This window comes from Panthera uncia (genome assembly GCF_023721935.1).
Source record: "Panthera uncia isolate 11264 chromosome C1 unlocalized genomic scaffold, Puncia_PCG_1.0 HiC_scaffold_4, whole genome shotgun sequence".
Lineage (NCBI taxonomy): Eukaryota > Metazoa > Chordata > Mammalia > Carnivora > Felidae > Panthera > Panthera uncia.
In genome coordinates this window covers 11,548,259-11,568,222 of record NW_026057585.1, presented here as the reverse complement: position 1 = coordinate 11,568,222, position 19,964 = coordinate 11,548,259, and the positions used below count along the sequence as shown (strand labels likewise).

The 19,964-nt window shown below is 53.8% G+C and overlaps 1 protein-coding gene across 7 annotated transcripts; it reads right to left on the bottom strand.

Annotated features, from left to right (window-relative positions):
- Window positions 1-593: 593 nt before the first annotated feature.
- DENND2D (DENN domain containing 2D) lies at window positions 594-19,958 on the bottom strand. 7 transcript variants are annotated; one of them, XM_049616588.1, is made up of 12 exons: window positions 19,799-19,958; window positions 15,024-15,199; window positions 14,076-14,188; window positions 13,302-13,371; window positions 12,503-12,580; window positions 11,319-11,459; window positions 10,143-10,291; window positions 5,846-6,023; window positions 2,543-2,584; window positions 2,069-2,153; window positions 1,524-1,766; window positions 594-1,100 (listed from the first exon to the last, which is right to left on the bottom strand). In XM_049616588.1, exons 1-12 carry the CDS (start codon window positions 19,854-19,856, stop codon window positions 1,024-1,026), a joined length of 1,410 nt encoding a protein of 469 aa, XP_049472545.1. In that variant the 5' UTR covers window positions 19,857-19,958; the 3' UTR covers window positions 594-1,023. The 7 variants fall into 7 exon arrangements, with proteins under 7 accessions (XP_049472545.1, XP_049472546.1, XP_049472542.1 ...); XM_049616589.1 differs by having other exon boundaries at window positions 1,524-1,763; XM_049616585.1 differs by lacking the exon at window positions 19,799-19,958 and adding an exon at window positions 15,803-19,637 and having other exon boundaries at window positions 1,524-1,763.
- Window positions 19,959-19,964: the final 6 nt, after the last annotated feature.

Genomic DNA, 19,964 nt, shown 5'->3' with positions numbered 1-19,964 from the left:
AGCCCCACGTCAGGTTCTGTGCTCAGAGCCTGGAAACTGCTTCAGATTTTGTGTCTCCTCTCTCTTCCCCTCCCCAGCTCACGCTCTGTCTCTCTCTCAAAGATAAATGTTTAAAAAAAATTTTTTTTTTTAATTTTTAAAAGAGTTGAACTTGGTTTCTCAAAATAACCAAGTAGGAAGTTGGATGTCTACAACTGAAGGTTCCAAACCTTCAGTTGTGATGGGCAGACAGACCTGCCTATGGAAGCAATGTAGAGCTCTTCACCGGCTTCTGGGAACTGACATCTCCTACCTCGAGTTTCCCTGGAATGCAGATACTTCCGTGGCCAGCAGCCTTTCCTCCCGGATTCTGGAAGGCACACCCAACTAGACCCAAGAACTGCCGCCCTGTCCCAGTGCTGTTGCCGCTTCTCCCGGTATCCCTACCCTTCCTGTTAGAAGCAGAGCAGCTGACCCCCAGTCCAAACACAGCCCCAAAGTTCTGGGCCACAGTGGCCAGGTCTCCCACTCCCCATGCAGATTATTCTCCTATCTTTTTGCCTTGTGCTCCTGGTTTCTCCCCCCAGCGTGGAGGCCAAAGATAACACGTAAACAAGACTTTCATCTTTATTCTTATCTTCCTATGTCCACAGACCTCTTTTTTACGTGGAGAGACTAAGCCTTTGGGCCACAAGTACTTTCCCTGTTGAGGACTTCATCATAGTGGTTCCTGGAAGAGGGCATTCACAGCAACTTCTAAGGCTCCACAGCACCTGTGCTACTGTGCTGTGTCACCTGCGCAGAAAATGTAGCTTTGAGCCCAGCTCCGTGGGCACGGAGGTCCGAGCCTTCCACGGTCCTGGGAAAGCTGATTCCAGGGATCCCAGACCCAAGACACCAGCTTGACGCCAGACCTGGTTACCAGGACTCGGAAGAAGGCCGTGGGTTCTGGGGGCTGCGAGCTTTGCCAATCCCACCGTGCTGGCAGGGGCCAAAGTCCAAAACTGACCCGTGAGTCCAGTCCCCCGCTTTTGACCACAGCTCTTATTTCACAGTCTTTTCCCTTGATTTCTTCTGTTTCTTCTGTTCCTCGTATTCAAGTATCTTCTGTTGGAAGTAGCCTGTGGGTTCAGAAGCCGGTGTTAGAGGCATATAATCCGACCAGGTGGACGACGATGAGGTCAGGAACGGGGATCAGATATACCCTCTCTGTCTCTTCCACCACCACACCCACATTCCCGCCAGGACTCCCATGTTCTCACAGGCCTCTGGAGATTCAGGTATTCAATTTGGCCCCAATCTGGGGCTACAAATAGAATAGTTAGTAGAAATTAACTCCAGATTAAAACAAAGAGCAAGTTCTACCAAATGGCAGCCCAGAGGCATTTTCTGAGGCTTCAAGTTACTTTGTTCCAACCCCCCTGACAAGACTACATCTTATTTTGTGGGCCTCTAGACACCATGCTGTTCATCCTCGGGCCACACCTGACTTGGAGGCAGTGACCCTCTCTGGGCTTGGAATGATGGGGGCCGTCACCGCATACCTGCAGGAGGGTGCTTGCTCTTCTCAGCTTCCTGGATGAAAAGGGAGAAGAGCTGTGTCTTCACAAACTTCTTCACAAATCGGCGGTTGGTCTTGGAGGTCAGAGCCTTATAGAAGGCCCGTTCTTGGAAGCGGCCTTGCCCGTTTGCCTCCCGCTTGATGTAGGAAGCATAGTGGCCCACAGTCTTGACAAAGAACTGCACAAATGGGCCCGAAACATGCTCGTTGAGCTGTTCGGAAGCTGCTGGAGATATACAAGAGGCCGTCTCAGAAGAACCACCCACTCTTGCCTCCAGGTGGCTTTCACCGCAGGGAAGCGGCCAGGGTAGGCCTCATAATTACCAATCAAAATAGGAGATTGGGTACGGGTTCTCCACCCCTGCTTAGGAAGAATGACATCTTGCACTCAGACTGGCCCTAGAATCTAGGCACATGGGACTGGCCCAGGACTACTGAGTGAGTCCATTTTAGTCTGGGCAGGGGTGGTCGGGAATCCTGCCCTCAGGCTCTGTGGAGAAACCCAAATAAGGAGGACCAAGGACTTACTCTCGAACTCATTGATCCCCTGGCCAAGAGACTCTAAGATGTCATCCTGAAGCTTGGGTGGTAGGATATCTTTTTCATCACCAACCTAGGAAAGAACAGAGCTCAGACGTCAAACTGTCAGGGAGGCGGTGTCTTCATAGGAGGTGTATCGGCAGATAGCGTGAGGAGGGTGTGAATTCTACACCCCAACTCTACCCCCAAATAATTGGCCATGTAAGAGAGAAACAACAGACACTGCCTCTGGGTCTTGAGTCCGAGTGTAAACATTAGCAAGTCTTCTCTATATCCCTGGGGTACTGGGTTTACATCCCTGCTTTAGAAGCATCAACACCGATCGCCTCATAGAATGGTCTTAGCGTGGGTTCTCCCCCAGCAAAAGCACTTCAACCACGTGGAAGGAGGTGGAGCATGGGAGAGACGAGTGTGATAGACCAGGTGGTGGGCCTGCAGGGGGGTCGGAGCCCAGATACTTACTGACATTAAGAAGGTTCCTTCACAAAGATTCACCAATAGGACCTGAAATAAATAGAGCGAATGGTTTTCCCTCTTCCCATCAGAGACCACAGGGGCACTTACCACCTGCATTTCTGCCTGTGGCCGTACCTGTCAGCCCAAATGGCAACAAGATCGGCAACTGCAATTCTCCTTTCCTTCGTGACACCCTCCTCTCTCACCCTTCCCCTCTTTGGAAACCCCAGTTCCCTTCCTGGGGAAAAGGAATGAGGGTGTAGGAAGGGGGTGGGGAGGAGCGCTAAGGTAGGAAGGAATACAACATGGGAGAAATCACAGCCAGTCACTCTTAATGAAACACGGATCACAGGAATGGCTTCTAGATCTGGAACATTTAGCACGCAGCACACACGATCAGGCTTTGCACATTTTCTCTCAGTTAATTCTCCCCACGGTCCTGTAGAGGCAGGCACTATCCCCATTTTGCAGGCGAGGGAACAAACAAGAAAGTTGTCCAAGGTCTTACGACTAGTAGAGCCCATTTCCAAGCCCAGATGGGTCCTACGTTCTGCATCCCTTTCTCCACCACCCTCCTTCAACTCCCTGCCCTCTGGTCAGATTTAGGACAGCAGTGGATGGCTTTTGATCTTTTGATGCTTGCAACAACTTTCTGTATGATCTCCTGACGTCCTAGTTTAAAAACTTTCTGGGAGCTCTGGACCTTCCCACGGGAAATGGGAAGAGAAGGAAATGAGCCCAGGGCAACAGGAATAGGGAAGGAGAGGTGGTGAGGAAACCATGTGTGTGTCTGCAGGCTGCAGGGAAGGCACGCACAGGGCTGGCAGTTGAGTTCTGCTACCGGCTCCCTCACTGTCCAAGGGGCCCTCAGTCCAGACTCGAGATTACAAATTGGCATCCTGCTGGTGGGATTCCAACCTGCTGATCTGTTTCTTTGATCCTCAGAGTACGTTTAAACAATTGAGTTGGTTTCCAATATTCAAAATGGGAAAAATCACTTAAACTTGGTTTTAGGACTCCTGAAAAGTCAGGAACTCTAACACTGGTTGGTCACATTTCCTTATTTTTTTTAAAACTTATTTTATGTTTATTTACTTTTGAGAGAGAGAGAGACAGAGGCATGAGCAGGGAAGGGGCAGAGAGAAGGAGACGCAGAATCCAAAGCAGGGTCCAGGCTTGAGCTGTCAGCACAGAGCCTGACACGGGGCTTGAACTCACAGATCACGAGATCATGACCTGAGCTGAAGTCAGACGCTTAACCGACAGAGCCACTCAGGCGCCCCTGGTTGGTCCGTGTTTCTAAAGGACCATGTTCAGATGGAACTGAGTGCAGCTGCCCCCTTTAGGTGGGGCACATGCTCAACAGTTTGCCATGATCCGCAAGCCTGGCTTGGTCATTTAAAGGCCTGCTGGGCCCCCCTTTGCAGTTTGGACTCTTGATCTTGCCAATATGGTGAATGATCCCTTGTATGCTCCGTTCTTCCAAATAAAAGGAAAGAGGGACCGGAAAGTGTGCCAAAAGACAGAGTAGGCACTGTAAATATCCATTATCAGGGGAGAAAACGTTGAACTAGTCCAGGCCTGAGACCACTTGACTACATAGGCTCACATGCCTTCATTCAGGGAAGGCGGTTCATTTCAGGGAGCTAAGAGTATGCATGAAGAATTTTTTTTGTGAAGTTGTTCCCCAGAATCTTTCTAGTAATCGCTATATTACGGTCTGTTGAGTGATCCCTTCCAGAGAGCTTATGTGGGCCGCCAGAGAATCCCCCCACAGCGCCAGCGGCCCCTGGCCTTCCCCCTTCCTCAGCCCCTGCCCATTTCGCAGAGCAGCTGCTGAGGACGAAAACAGGCCAAGGCTCTTGCACGGCAGGCCTTGGGGTGTCGTCCTGCCTGGCTGTCGGGGAGGAGTCGGAACTGCGGTGTCAGCAAGTTTCATAACTCCTAGGGTTGGGATATTTTAAGTCCTTGCTAAACGTGGGGCTAATACTCTGACCCAGTTAGTCACACGGCAAAGGCTCCTTCAAAAGCCCTGTCTACTCAGCACTTACGAGGAGGGCTGGGAAGGCCAGGGAAGTTAGGAAGGGAAGTAGCTGACTTCTTTACTTCCCAGCAACACGTTGTATATATAAGAGGGGCTTTGGTTCTATCTGTGCTAGGTTCCATTATTGCCTGTGTGGCCTCGAATAAGTCAACTCAGTTCTTGGGACCTCCATTGTTTCTTATGCAAATGGGGGAAATCTTCCCCCTCAGGCTGGTTCTTGCCTCTTCAGTAGCTTCCTACTAGACCTCACCTCTTCCCTTGGTCAGCCCTTTACACAGAAGTCAATGGTTAGCCAGTGTAGACATCCCTAAGTAACTCTCATAACTGAGATTATAGTAACGTGCGATCTTGGGAACAGGCAGAGTGCATGTTTTGAGTTGTTCTTCCAACACTGGAGATAGCTTTATGCTACCAATGCCCGTTTTCACCACGCAGCCCTCTGGGCGTGTCTGGGCCACCGCCAAGAAACCAGAAGCTGACAAAACCAAGGGGGATCTGGACCTATATCCTCATTAGCCAAGTGAGCTCTGAGGTTATCAGAGAGAGAACTCTTGTGGGGCATCTGGGTGGCTCAGTGGGTCCAGTGTCGACCTCTTGATTTCGGTTCTGGTCATGATCTTGCAGTTTGAGTTCAAGCCCCGCGTCAGGCTCTGCACTGACAGTGTGGAGTGTGCTTGGGATCCGATCTCCCTGCCCCGCCCCTGCTCATGTACACATGCGCTCGCTCTCTCTAAATAAATAAGTAAACAAACCTTAAAAAAAAAAAGAAGAAGGTAACTCTCACTGCAAAACTCTGCATTTATCAAGGCTCATCGTTTGCAGGAGGGCTACATTAGCTCCCTTGCAAGGAACACAAATGAATTCTAGTGGGGTGTGGTGGCGTATAGACCAGCTGCGCTTGTCCATTCAGATGAGTGAGGGGACACCCCAGGGCCTGCCCTTTGGAGCCAACCGACCTAGGATGGCTGGACGACCCCTGAATAAGCCGCCCCTGAAGCCCAGAAGGAAATCTTCCTGGAGGAGGAAGTAGCCACGTGCTGAGCATCAACCATGCGTTAGGCACCAGGCTATGAGCTTTCCTGCAGGCTCTTTCCCCCAGAACCCCTAGCACTTGAACACTGCCGTCCCCGTTTTGCAGAGAAGAAGCTCAGGCTGAAAGAGGGTAAGCAACTTGCTCCGAGTCACACGGCTGTTAGTGGCGGAGCCCAGGTGCGAAGCCAGGTGTGCCCGGCTCCAAGCGACGCCCTCTTCCTGCGGCACCATACCTCTTCCATGGGGCTATCCATAACCTGCTGCTGAAAGCGCATTTGTACTCCGACCATGAAGGGAGTGGGGCAGCAGACAGTGTCCAAAAGGCTCTCGGGGACAACGGGGATGTAGGTGTGCGCCCAGCTGAAGGGGTAGAGCAGCGCGGCGGCAGCGTGGATGCACTGAGACAGGGTGCTGGGGACAGGGCACAGAGAACACGAGTCAGAGGGGCCTCCCTGCGCCTCCGCCACGACGCACCCCCCACGGCCCCCGCCGACGGCAGGAGCAAGTCTAGAGCCGTGCGGGTCGCAGAGCTTGGGACTACCGATGGCTGCGGGGAGGGAGCGCGGGGGACAGAAGCCAGGAGCGGCCGAGGCTCCTCTCATCCAGGATGGGGCCTCTGTCTGACCCTTCTTTTCCCGCCCAGTTGGTGCCCCTTCACCCCTCTGCACAAAAACACTAGTGGCTCCAGAGAGGGGGGAAGAGGAAATGCCTTCACTCCAGCAGCTTACTGAGTGAGCCCTTCTACACGCTCACCGCTGCGCTAAGGATGCGGACACCAGGAAGTACAAGGCGCTGACCCCGCTGAACAAACTCACAGTGTAGTTAAGGAGACAAACGTAAACAGTGAGGCACAGCAGAGAGGCGAAGCCGTGTTTCCTCCTTGTGGCTATCCACCCTCACCCATACGTAGTCTTTACCTCTCACGGCTCCCTCTGGCCACCGGAGGTTATTTAAAGTTAACAGGTTGGTGCCAGAGCGAGCTTGGGAAATTCCTAGATTCCAGGAACCTTTGCCTGGCAATTCCTACCCGGAAAGTCCCACAGAGGTGGCCCCTCCACCCTTCCAATGAAGCATTCCCCCGGATGATTCCTGCCTCGGTCACAGCTCAGGCAGACTCCTCACCACACCCCCCGACACACACACACACACACACACACACACACACGGCCCGTTCTCTGTCCTCTCCACTCCTCTCCACGGCTTCTCCGTGGCTCCCCATTTCTCCAAACAACACCCAACCCGAGGCCAATCAAAACACAGATACAGAAACCGTGTTTCAGTTCTTGGAATGGAGCTTGCACTTCCTGAGTCACAAAGATTGAGTCCCTGAGGGTCTAGCCGGGCTTAGGCTGACTGGAAGTCTCCTCCCTGCCTGTGCTTCAGGGGTCTGACAAGCTCAGTGTGGGAAGGAAGTGGGGGGGCGGGGGGGCGGGGGGGAACCTCCCTGGAGAAAGTGAGCACCTGAGAGGCGAGTCCTGCCTGCCCTGGCCCGTGCCCAGGCCAGCAGGCACCTGGAATCACCTTCACTTCCCAAACACTGATCTCAGGGGAAAAGGAGGAAGCCCAGCTCCAGCCACAAGAGAAACTTCGTATTTTTCTACAGGGTTGAAAGTGGGAACACTATTTCCGGAGCAGAAGATGCCACCACTTCCCTCAAGGTTTTAGCCTACAACGAGTGCCTTTTTGGCGGTCACTGATTTTTATAGAATGTTCAGCCCAGAGACCTCCAACCCTACACGCTTCCTTTCCCCTAATACCCATGACATTCCCCTGACCCTCTGGCCTAACATTTGAGCCCCTAACCTAACCTCCTTTTCTTCTTCCCTAAAAGATAGAACCAGGGTTGTCAGTCCAGTATCCTTGGCTTTCTCCCTCCTCAGACATGAATAAAAGGTCAGCCTCCTACTGTTTTATGATATTTTCCTCCTCTTCTATCATATGTCTCCCCATGTCTTTCTCAGACTTGAGGCCCGTAAGAGGTAGAGACCAAGAAACGACAGTCCCCTTCTTTGACTATGTACAGGGATATATGCAGCTGTGAACTTATCATGAAGGATAACAGCTAGCTTTGGCACAGCAAAGGAAACCATCAACGAAATGAAAAGGCAACCTACTGAATGGGAGAAGATTTGAGGATGACATAACCAATAAAAGGTTAATATCTAAAATATATAACGAACTCACACAAGTCAACACCAAAAATCATCACAGTCATGTGATTAAAAAATGGGCAAATGACCTGAATAGCCATTTTCCTAAAGAAGACACACAGAGAAGATCCTCAGCACCACTAATCGTCAGGGAAATGCAAATGGAAACCACAATGAGATATAACCTCACACTAATCAGAACGGCTTGTATCAAGAACACAAGAGATAGCAAGTGGTGGAGAGGATGTGGAGAAAAGGGAACTCTTTTCATTCACTGTTGGTGGGAATGGAAAGTGATGCAGCTACTGTGGAAAACAGTATGGAGGTCCCTCCAAAAGTTAAAAACCAAAATACCACAGAACCCAATAATTCTGCTGTGTGTATATCCAAAGAAAACAAAAACACTAATTTGAAAAGCTGTATGCACCCTTAGGTTTACTGCAGCACTCTTTTACAAGAGCCAAGATACGAAAACAACCTAAGCGTCCACCGATCAGTGAATGGATACAAAAGAGTGGATATATACACATACACAAAGGAATATTAGCCATACGAAAACAATGAAATCTTGCAATTTCTTTTTTTTTTTTTAGTTTTTTTTTAACGTTTATTTATTTTTGAGACAGAGAGAGAAAGAGCATGAATGGGGGAGGGTCAGAGAGAGAGAGGGAGACACAGAATCGGAAGCAGGCTCCAGGCTCTGAGCCGTCAGCACAGAGCCCGACGCAGGGCTCGAACTCATGGATGGCGAGATCGTGACCTGAGCTGAAGTCGGACACTTAGCCGATGGAGCCACCCAGGCGCCCCTTCAATTTCATACCAACATAGATAGACCTAGACCTTGTACTATGCTAAATGAAAGAAGTCAGACAGGGGCACCTGGATGGCTCAGTCGGTTGAGCGACCGACTTCGGCTCAGGTCATGATCTCAAGGTTTGTGAGTTCGAGCCCCGCGTCGGGCTCTGTGCTGACAGCTCAGAGCCTGGAGCCAGCTTCCGATTCTGTGTCTCCCTCTCTCTCTGCCCCTCCCCCGCTCATGCTCTGTCTCTCTCTGTCTCAGAAATAAATAAACATTAAAAAAAAATTCGGAAGTCAGACAGAGAAAGACGAATACCGCCTGAGTTCACTTCTACGTGAACCTAAAAAACAATACAACAAACAGAAGCAGACACAGACCCATAAATACAGGGAACAAACTGGTGGTTGCCAGAGAGGAGGTGGGAGGGAGGATGGGCAAAATAAGTGAAGGGGGTTAAGAGGTACAAACTTCTGGTTATAAAAATAAGCAAGTCACGGAGATGAAAAGTACAGCGTAGGGAAGAGAGTCCACAACATTGTAATAATGTTGCAGAGTGACTGACCGTGACTACACCTATCTTGGGGAGCACCGAGGAATGTATAGAACTGTCGAATCAATATGTTGTACACCTGAAATTAATATAACACTCCGGGCTACGCGTATGCCCGGCAGGGAGGTGCTGCACTGTGTCATTTGATCCTCGACAGAAGCTTATGAGGTAGGCACGATCCTTATTGTGATTTTACAGATAAGGAGACTATGACTTCAAGAAGTCAAGAAACTACCCTAAGGGAAAGCACACAGTTAAAGGCAGAAGAATGGTTTGGACTTGAACCTTGCCCTGCTGATTTCAACACCTGTGCATTCAACCACTACAGATTCCTACATCCCCTAGGGTCAAAGACCATGTCTTGTTTGTCTGTATCTTCCTGACGTTTGGCATCTGGCAGACAGCTGACACACAATAAATGTTTGTTGAATGAGTGAAAAAATGGATAGATGAGATGTGTCTGCCATTAAGGATGATGGGCTTGGGGTGCCTGGGTGGCTCAGTCGGTTGAGTGTCCGACTCTTGATTTTGGCTCACGTCATGATCTCAGTTTGTGGGATTGAGCGTCGAGTTGGGCTAAGCACTGATAGCATGGAGCCTGCTTGGGATTCTCTCTCTCCGTCTCTCTGCCCCTCCCCTGCTTGCACACTCCCTCTCTCTCTCTCTAATAAATAAATAAACTTAAAAAAAAAAAAAGGGATGATGGGCTTTTGACCTCCAAACCTATATACGCCTTCTTCCCCTCCCTAAGCCATCGGGAGCAGAATCCCATCTGCACCCACCCTGACTGGTCTCTGCCTGGAGCCAAATCTGGATCTTTCTTCACCCTTAGGCAGCAATCAAGTTTGGAGGCAGAAGCAGGGGAATTGCAACAGCTGTTTCTCTAGGAGGCTTAGTGCAAAATCAGACCTGGAGGCAGGAGGGTGGGCGTCAAGGTCCTACAGCCTGATTCCCTTAGAGAACCCTCCGGTCCGTCCCCTGAACCCAGGGGAGCCAGACGGCCCGGGAAGTGGCCCAGCGGCTGGACCCACCTGAGATCTTCTGCCAGGAAGATGATTCTTCTCTCCAGCACTGCAGAGGCAAATATCTGAAGGATCTGCTCAAAACGGAGACAGCGCAACAGAGATCTAAAATCCACGTGTTCTAGGTGGGAGTCCAGGGGCCGTGTCAGGGAGATGAACTGCAGGGGAACCAAGGAGAGAGAAGGTGTCACCACATTGAAAACTCGCAGACCCTGGAACGCTGGGTCTCCACCTGCCTCCCCTCCACTCTCCTGGCTACATCTGATCCCGCCTCTCCCCTGCTGGAAGCACTTCGGTGGTTTCCCTTAGCTCTGAGGGTCATGCCGACCCTGTCCCCCTTTCCAGTCTGCTCTTCCTGCCTGAGGGTCCTCACAGGTCAGGTCACCCTTCTGCTTGTCTCCTCCTCCCTCCGGCCCAGAGGCCCGCCTAATTGGGCGTGTGTTTCCATCATTTTCTCATGGAGCATCTGGTTTCTCCCCTTTCGTCACTTTAAATTACATACTTATTTGTGTCTTTCCTTATTTAGCGTCTGTCTCCTCCACTAGATTTTAAGCTCCAGGAGGTCAGGAATCCTATTCATTGTATTCACCGAGTTGTATCCAGAAAATTGCATCGCCTGGTGTAGGGCAAGCATTCTATGGAGACTGTGAAAAGGCCTAGCTCCTCCCCTCATTTTTACATAGGAAAGCCAAGGTTCAGAGAGGCAGGCCGACCTTCCACAGTCCCAGGGGGCAGGACTGGAAGAGACAGCCTCGTGCCTGCAGTGACAGCATCCCCGTGTGGCATGGGTGGGGACACAGGGGTGGGGAGGGATGATAACAAGTAGACAGATGGGAGGCCATGAGGGAGTGATACTGGACACACACATGGGAAGATAAGGGTGGTAATGGGGAGAAATGGCCGTTTGGGGCTGGGGGCACAGTCCATTCTAGCACCAGGAACCTTAGCTTACATGTTTTTTTTATTATAGATACAAGTCTTGGTGGCTCGAACAGTAAGTAGGTCCCTGGGAGCATCAGGTTGGGAGGGTCAGAAAACATGGGCTTGATTTTCAGCTCTGTCGATCCTTCTAGTCAGGCCCCGGTCCCGGCCTGGCTCAGTCTGGGTGTGTTAACCAGGGCGGGGGATGGCATAACTGTGACAGCGGTACCACCGAAGCTGGGGCTCACGCACTCCGTAACCCACCTCAGTGCCCGAGTCGGGGATGAAGCTCTTGAGGGTGACAGTCTTCCCGGGGGCAGGGAAGGCCGCCTCTCGGAGGCCCTGCATGAACGGGTAAATGACGGCCACGGAGATCTGGTGCCTCTTCTCCACCTCATCCAGGATCTGCAAGGAAACGGCTCAGAAGGATGCCACCGGGAAGTGGCAGAGAACCCCGTGCGTGCATCTTCCCGCCCTGCACTGATCCAGCCAATCCCCGTGGACCTTCTAGGCTTCCCTCTCTTCCCCGGCAGAGCCCAGTCTGCTGTTTCTCTCCTGCAGGAGGCCTGTAGCCTTCTTCCTTTCACCCTCTCCCTATCAGTCCGTTCCTCCCTTTTCCTGGCACCACGTAACCGCCTTCCCCCCGGCAGTCATCCCAGAGCCAACCACCGCACACAGCGGTACCATGTCTCGTCACGCTGGCATGCTGGGTGCAGTGGGAGCCTAGAACCCTGGGCCTCTTGGGTGTTACTCTGCCCTCCGACTTCCACTGGAGACTCGCCAGGGCCAGGGCCAGACTGCATCCCCGAGAACCCAGCCCAGATGAACACTCCACCAAGCAAAGGCTCACAGCGTCCTGCCCTCACCCTCTGAAGATCCTGCTGGGGGCAGAGCACATTGAAGCTCTTTCGTGGCCACCAAGACATGCCTGTCCGTTCTGAGGCCTGACTCAGGTGCACAGGCCCTGCAGTTAGCTCCAGAAGCCCTAGGGACCTCCCCCCTCAGAGGGCTCACGGGGAGTCTTGGGGTCCCCCTGTAGAGCAGCCGTCTTCACCCTTGTTCAGTGTTCTGCATTTCTCATGTCGCTTCATTCGAGCCTCGTGCCAGGCCCTAAGCCAGGGAGGTGAGCCATCACTGCACGCCCTTGACAGATGAGGAAACGGGAAACTCCCGCCCCCTAACCTGGGGCTTTCCCTGCTGTCCTGCTCCAGCTGCTTTCTTACCTGACCAGAGGGGGAGCGTGGGCTCTCTGCAGGGGAGAAAGTCCCAGTTTTCTCGAGCCCAAGCTCCTCTCTGCCTCAATTTCCCCAAGTGTGCCTAGGATCGACCCCGGCTGTGAGAAAAGAAGTCCACTGAGGGCCCAGGGAGCACAGACAGGTCAGGCGGCCAGGCCGACCTGGAGGCTGAACAGGTCAAACAGGCCCCAAGGAATCCCGCTGCACCTCTACCTTGGAGAACAGGCCGAAGCAGCCGATGCAGCTGATGATGCAGTAAACCTTGGGAAGGCGAGGGCCACGGCCGGCGGGCTGGGGAGGGACAGACAGGCTCCTTCAGTTCCGCAGCCTCCCCAGGGCTTCTCCCAACTGGGGCTGACTGGGCACACGGCTGGTGGCTGGGACTAGGGGACTCATGGGGAAAGGCGGGCCAGACGGAGAAGCCCCTGGCTGTGCAGAGCTTCTGTTCATGGCGCAGGCAGCAGGGAGGCCAGAACAGCCACCACAGTCAAAAGAAGATGGCCTTGAGGGGGCCAAGCCCTGCCACCGTCAGCACCAGCACCATGTGGGGCCCGCAGAGAAAGGGAGCAAGTGTGCTGTAGAGATGAGGGAATGGCGAGGGAGGACAGCACTGTAAAAGTGACTTGGAGAATCCTCTTGAGACCCAAGAATCATCGTCCAGCCCCAGTCTATGCTCTGGGAGGCTCTGGGGGCCAAGGAGGCCAGGACTGGGTACAGAAGGTGGAGAAGGGATTAGGCAGGAGCCTCCCACACAGGGAGATGTCAGAAGCTTGGGGAGAGAAGAGACCAAAGCATGGCCAGCAAAGGTCCCCTGGGTGGGCAAGGAGGGGCAAGTGTCCCCGTTCCTGCAGGGTTGCAGAGGGCACTAACATGGCAGCAGGTGCTGGGCCGTGCGCTCCCCGCAACCACCACTGCCAAGGAGCCTTGGCTTTTGCAGCTGAAGCTTGAGCAAGCCCAGCTGTGGAGCCGAGCGGGCTGCAGAGAGGAGGGGGCAGTTCTGAGCAGCACAGACCAAGAGGCGCCTGCAGTATCCAATCTTCCTGCTCCCATCCACGTTGGTCAGAACGAAGGAAAAGGTCTCCCTGAAGAAGAGCACACACATGGTTTGCATTTGCCCACTAGACCCTAAAACAGGAAGGCGGCAGCCTCAGAGAGATGCTGAGCAGGGTCAGGGGGGCAGAGGGGAGCTGCTGATTAATCCTGAGGGTAATAATAACACCAGTAATTTATTACGTGCTTACTGGCTCCCAGCTCTAAACGCACCACCTCGTTTAATTGTCAAAACAACCCTTTGAGGTAGGTTCAATTACCATCCCCACTTGAAAGACAAAGGAACTGAGGCCGCAAAGGTGGTTCTTATCCAAGGTCATTCGACTCAAAAGTGGTAAAGCCAAAATGCGAACTCGGGCAGCCAAAAACCAGGGCTGATGCTGAAAGGGACTTTGCCACATTGTCTTCATTGAAGCCAAAGGCCTTCTGCTGAGTCCAGCTTCTTCCAGAAGCAGCCAAAACATGGCGACTGTCATTCCCAGGACAGGTGAGAGAACCTCGCCCTTCTCTGGACAGAGGTGACAGGCCGGTTGACCGAGTTGGCTAAGATCCCTGGCCTTGGGGGACTCCAGGAGAGATGTTTATAAATGGATTGACTACAGCCCCTCCCCATCAGGAGAGAAGCTGGTGAGAACTGGCATCCACACCAAGTGAGGGAGCCACAGGACCCACATGGCTCACACTTGTCCCTTCTCCCCCAGTCCCAGGTTCCTCTGTCCCAGGCCCGGGCAATTACCTGGGGTACTCAGTGAGCGGTGCCCACTCATTCCCATCTGGGAAGCAGAACAAGGGGATGGCACTGAGCAGCCGTTCCTCCTCCTCCTGCTGGCCCCGGAGCAGGTTCTCTCGCTATAGGAAACAGGGGAAAAGCCCAGTGAATTGTGGGGGCAGGGGCAGGAGGAGAGGGCTTGAGGGCTGGCAGGCTGCTCTTGAGGCTCTAAAGCAGTTTGAGAATAAGCTTTCCTGCTGGCATGGGGCTCAACGTGCCTCTGCCTGTCACTCTGCACAGGGACTTCATTCAGGGTCTGACCAGCCCCACGGCTGAGTCTACACGAGCCTGAGTTAGACATCAGTATCCTAAGGACCCACATAGGCAGGAAGGGGGCCAGGGCCTCACTTGGTATAGAAAGGCCCAGAGGCTGCCTGGCCTCCTGGAGGGGCCACGTGAGAGAGCCACCACATTAGAGAGGACAGGTGGCCAGCTCAGTTACCGGGCCGGCAGGGTCAATGAGGATGCCCTACGCCCGCCCCTGACTGCAGTGCGGGAGCAGACATGAAGGAGCCTGGTGTTTGGGCTGTGGCCACAGGCTGAGCCTGCCCACCAGCTGTGTGCCCGCCCCACCCTCTCCTTCCCACCCACCCCAGGGAGGGGATGCCCGCAAGGAGGTCTGGCAGAAGGTAAGCTTCTCTACAGAGAAGGATGACTAAGGATGGAATTTGGAAGAACTAGGAGGCCCCAAAAGGGGCAGAAGAACCAGCCTGGTCTCCTGGCCAGGGAGCCCAGGTCAGTTCCTCACAAAGAAGCCAGACCTAGATTCTGTGGGTGATAACAGGAAACAGGGCTGGGCCTGAAGGAAACAGGAGTGGAGGAGCGCTCAAGGCGGCTCTTGACCTGAGCCCTGGCACCACCCCCCTCTCAAACACCCAAACCCGGGCTCCCCCTGCCCCCTCCTTCAGTCCTTACCTTGGGAAACTGGTAGGTGATGGTGGGCTCATAGTCATGCCCTGAACTCTTTTTTTTGAGGGAAACCACGAAGAGGTATTCAAAGAAGTGCTGCCCTCCAGCAAAGGTGGACAGACAGTGCTCCGGGGCCCTTTCTGGTTCCTTCACAGCTTCCCTCAGGTTGTCCTGGCGACTTCCTGAAACCAAGACACCAGACCCCACTTGGTATCTCCGCAGCCCATGCCCCAGGTGGAGCCTGTGTGGCTCCCGGCAAGTTGTGCACCTCGGGGCCGCCAGGCCAACGCTAAGGTCCCCGGAGGCTTCCCCGCTCCTCAGGGCCTGCAACAGGGTCAGAACCAACTGGGCAGTTTCCGTGCCTGCCCTGGGAGATTTGAAAACCCAGGGAGCCAAGAGGGGGACAGAAGCCACTGATTTGGACGCCAAGGAAAGGGACTGGGGAGCCACTTGGGAGGCCCTATGCCCCAGAGGCAGAGACTGTGCCCACCCACAGGTGCCCAGGCCAGTACCTGAAAGAGTAAGCCCTGAGCGGACATGTATCCAAAGCAGAACGGGTCCCAGAGCCACGTGCCTGTGACCACACAAACCCCCCCCATGGGGGGGCATGACCAGCTCTAAAATCCAGAAGGGGAAGTATTCTGGTCTAGTCACACGGGGGACCAGGTGGAGGTCAAACTATAAAGATTCTACATGTAAGAAAAGGAAGAAGCATTTCAAGGAAGAAACAGCCCCATCCAAGAGGGTCACCCTAGAAAACAGGAAGTGGGTAATCCAGTCCAGACCTGCTCGGAGTCGGGGCAGCCGGTTGCGGAACAGCCTGAGCATCGTGCCTACCACTTGTCCTTCCATCTTCTCGAACCTGCAGGGCATTGGAGTGCTTCCCTTTCCTCCTACAGACCGGCTACAGAGAGTCTGAGAGAGGGGCCGCTTCAGTCTCCAACCACAACTCCGTGAAGCCAAGCCATGTGCTGCCTTCCAAACAGGGGACGGCAGTTTCCATGCTGAGCACGCAATGGCTGAGCAAGAAGGATGTGACGGGACCCAGGAAGGCAGCAGAAGGCCCGCACCAACAGAGGCAGCATCCTGGCACTGCAGCTCAGACCTCAGCTCCTCCCAAGAGCCCCAGGGTGTGGCGAGAGAAAAGGTCGTGAGCAAACACCTCCAAGGCCCAGCTGCTTTCTGGGCTAAGGGCTGTGAATTCTGGGCTGCGGATTGTGCAACGGGTTTATTTACAACTTCGGGACAGTGAAGAATGCCTAAGAGCATCAGACTGTGGGCACTGGAACTTCACCAGCCCCAGGACAGGGATCTTATATCCCCATAACTTTGACTCCTGACCTTTCACATCTCAACTTGGCCCACTACCGCCCCAAACCCCTGCAAGGCCCCATGCTGCATTCAGGAGTTTCCAGGACTTCAGGACTGCAAGCAAGAGGATAGGACCAAATATTCCCCACAGCCAGCATACCACTGCCTCCCTTGATTAAGATAAATAGACTCAGTCCATTAATTCTCTAAATGGAAAAAAACCGTTCTAGCATGAGAGAGTTCTGGAAATTGATACGAACGTAAAAGCCTCCTCTCCTGGAGGTAAAATAGAGAATAAATCCATCTCTGAGCTGGAGAGTTCCTGATACTTCAGGATGATCTACAGCGATGCATCTCTCACCGCACCTCCCCCCCTCCACCCCTGCAATATATCCGAAGTCTGACTTCTCTCACGGGAACCGTTCCAGGGCTCCAGCAAAGGATCCCACTTCCCAAATAGGAAGCACTGACTCAGGACAGTCTCCCTGGCCTACAGTAGGGGACAGACTGGTAGCCTCAGCAGCTTGAGGGGCATTCGGTGACAATACAAAGCAACTGGGTGATCTCTGCCCTACCCCCACTCCTGCTCAGGCTTTTTTTCCCCGTTGAGCCAGGTCAATAGTTCTGCCCAAGCTAAAAGCAGAGCCCCTTGGGCTCTAGTGGTATCTAGAGCCAGGAGGCTGGGGAAGAGAGAAAAATAACAATAAGTCACCTATGAATGAGTAAATGCCCAGGGTCAGAGAGGACTTTGTCAGAAAGCTGACTCTAAAAGGGGCCAGGAAGCAAAAGCGTTTGGTATCAGTGTTTGCCACTCCAGCAAAGAATTAGCAGCCCGCTGGAGGAAAGTGGGTTGCTTGAAAGGGGGAGATGGCTGCCTTCTTCTTAAGAGCTCCAGATTGGCTTTTGTGGGACTAGTAAAAGCCAGGACTCAGGGGCCCCAGACACGACTCGCGGGGAGAACCCACAAGTAAGGATGTGACAGATTCTGTCATGGTGAGGACAATGACCCAGAATACTCAGAACTGTCACCACGCCTTACAACCTGCACAGACTTGTTGCACAACCCTCACCACCTGAGGAACAAGCAACTTCCTCATACAAATGGGGAAACTGAGTCACAGAACAAGTCAGGGGCTATTCAGGGACTATTAACAGAATCGGGGGGGGGGGGTGGGTAGGAATTATGAGAGTCCCATGTCTATGCTCCTGCCTTTTAGATATAGTACACACCAAACATTCCACAAATGTGGGCTGCCCCCTGTTTGCAAAGGTCTTTGAGAACCCAAATCTTTTCACTGACCATTCCAGAACCTCAGGAAATTATGCCTTTCCCTGAACCCTTTGGGTTGCATTTTCAGCCCATTTCCTCCTGCTTTATCAGCAGAGCCAGGAGAACAGCAAAACTCACAAAATCAAACAAAAGAGATTACCAGACTTTTGGGCTGAAGCCCAAGAAATCCAGAAAAGGATTGCTTTCTTCTCCCTTTCAAAGAGGTTTATCAACAGAAGAGAAAAGCTGAACAGAAAACATTCATCCTAGGGGCACCTGGGTGGCTCAGTCGGTTGAGTGTCCAACTTCGGTTCGGGTCATGATCTCGAGGTCTGTGAGTTTGAGCCCCGCTTCGGGCTCTGTGCTGACAGCTCAGAGCCTGGAGCCTGCTTCGGATTCTGTGTCTCCCTCTCTCTCTGTCCCTCCCCCGCTTGCACCCTGTCTCTCTCTGTCTCTCAAAAATAAATAAATAAATGTAAAAAAATTTAAAAAAAAAAAAAAGAAAGAAAACATTCATCCTATTAATATAGGTCATCTCATTTAATCCCTGGTGCCCTGGAGTGCAATCACAGTCCTGAGTTTTTTAGTTGAGGAGGGAGCCACCCCTTCTAGGGAAGTCGAGAGTCTGGTTACACTTGTTCCTCCACCAGGAAGCCCCTCCCACGGCCACCTGACTAAAGTCACAAAACCAGCTAGACTATAGGTAAGGGGACTTTTTAGAACTTTGATGTAGAAGGCTGGCTCTTCCTTTTCTAGCTCAGCTGCTCTCCACTCAGGACCACCACCACTGCCACTTCTTCCCACCAGGATGATTTACACATGCGTGTACGTGCACACACATAAACACACGCACACACACACCTCTTACCACACAACTGCCCTGAGGCCAAAAGGGAAAAGAAGATGCGGGAACTCCCCAGAAAGGTGAAGGATGGCATGGAAGACGAAGAGAGCACACTCTCCTGGCCTGACAGGTGGCCAAGCTCAGGACAGCGAACACCGGCTGCTCACCTCACGGCTCCTCCTTGATGCCCAGACACCATGATCAGCCCACTTTGGGGGCTGGGGTGGGAACAATTGGAATGTCTCCTCTGGGCTGCCAAAAGCAGAGCTCTGCCATTCACACAACCTCTGCCTTCTGAGGGTTGAGGGAGTCCAGGAAAGCCCAGGCCAGTACTCTCCAGAGAAAGGAGGACACCAGCGAGGTCAGAATGGCCAAACTCTGTGCCAACCCTTGCCGTCCAGAGCCCTGCCCCCATTCCGGTCTCTGAAATAGTCTGGGAGTGGGGGGGGGCGGGGGGGGGCAGGAGGGATGGCAGAAGGAGCACCTGTGTCTCATCCCAGATCTGCCCAATTCGGGGGCCTGGCGTAGGAAGGGGACTTTTCAACTGCCAATGTTAGAAGGCTGTCTGGGAGTGACCCGATTTACCTTCCAACCGACTCCTTTCTCCTCAGAAGGTGCGACCTCTGGGCAAAGTATCTAAAGGACACTTCAGGACTGACTACCGGCAAGCCGAAATAAATGTTTGTTGAATGAATGAAAACATGAATGAATTCCCAATTGTGTTCTTGCAAAGCCCAGCGCCCCTGCTAGGAAGAAAGGAAGTGACTTCTACTGGAGTCCCCACAACCCTGGACGGCAGGAATTCTTTCCCCCTCACCTGGGGGTGGGGGTGTCAGCGGCCAGGGCAGGCGTGCCCTGTCTGGTTCGCAGGCTCTAAGGCCCCGCAGAGCAGGCGCTCTCCCAGGTCTGCCGGGGGCCACACTCCCCGGGGCCCCGCCGCCCTCAGGTGGGGGCGGTCACGTCGGGGGAGCGGAGTTTCCGAGGAGCGCAGCGGGCAGGGCGGGGCTGGGGTTCCAGGAGGGCGCCTCAAGCACACTGCGGTTGCACCACAAGCTTCCTGGCTGGGAGGACACGTGGCCCCGGGGCCCCACAACGGCTTCCTTCGGCCCGCCGCCTCCCCCTCGCCCCCGCGGGCCTGGGCGCCCCTCCGATCTCCGACCCCGGCGCCACCTCGCCACGTCCGCTCCACCTGCGCCCCCTCTCCGGCTCACCTGGCGCCAGGCCTGCGCTCCTAGTGGCCCTCACTCGCCCCCCCCTCGAACCTCCCCCCGCCACCCTCTCCTCCGGCCCCCGCCCCGCCAGCCTCGAGGCCCGGCCCCCGGCTTCCCCGCCCCCGCGCCCCGGCCCCGCACTAACCCCCGCGGCGGCGCTTCAGTCTCAGGCTGGCTCGGAGGCGGTGGCCGAGCCCATCCATGGCCCGGCGAGTGCCCGGCGCCCGTCCCGGGTCCGCGCCGGCCCCGCCCCCGGAGCTCGCCCTTCGCGGACCCGGCACTTTCGCTTTCACGCGGGGGGGTGGGGGGGG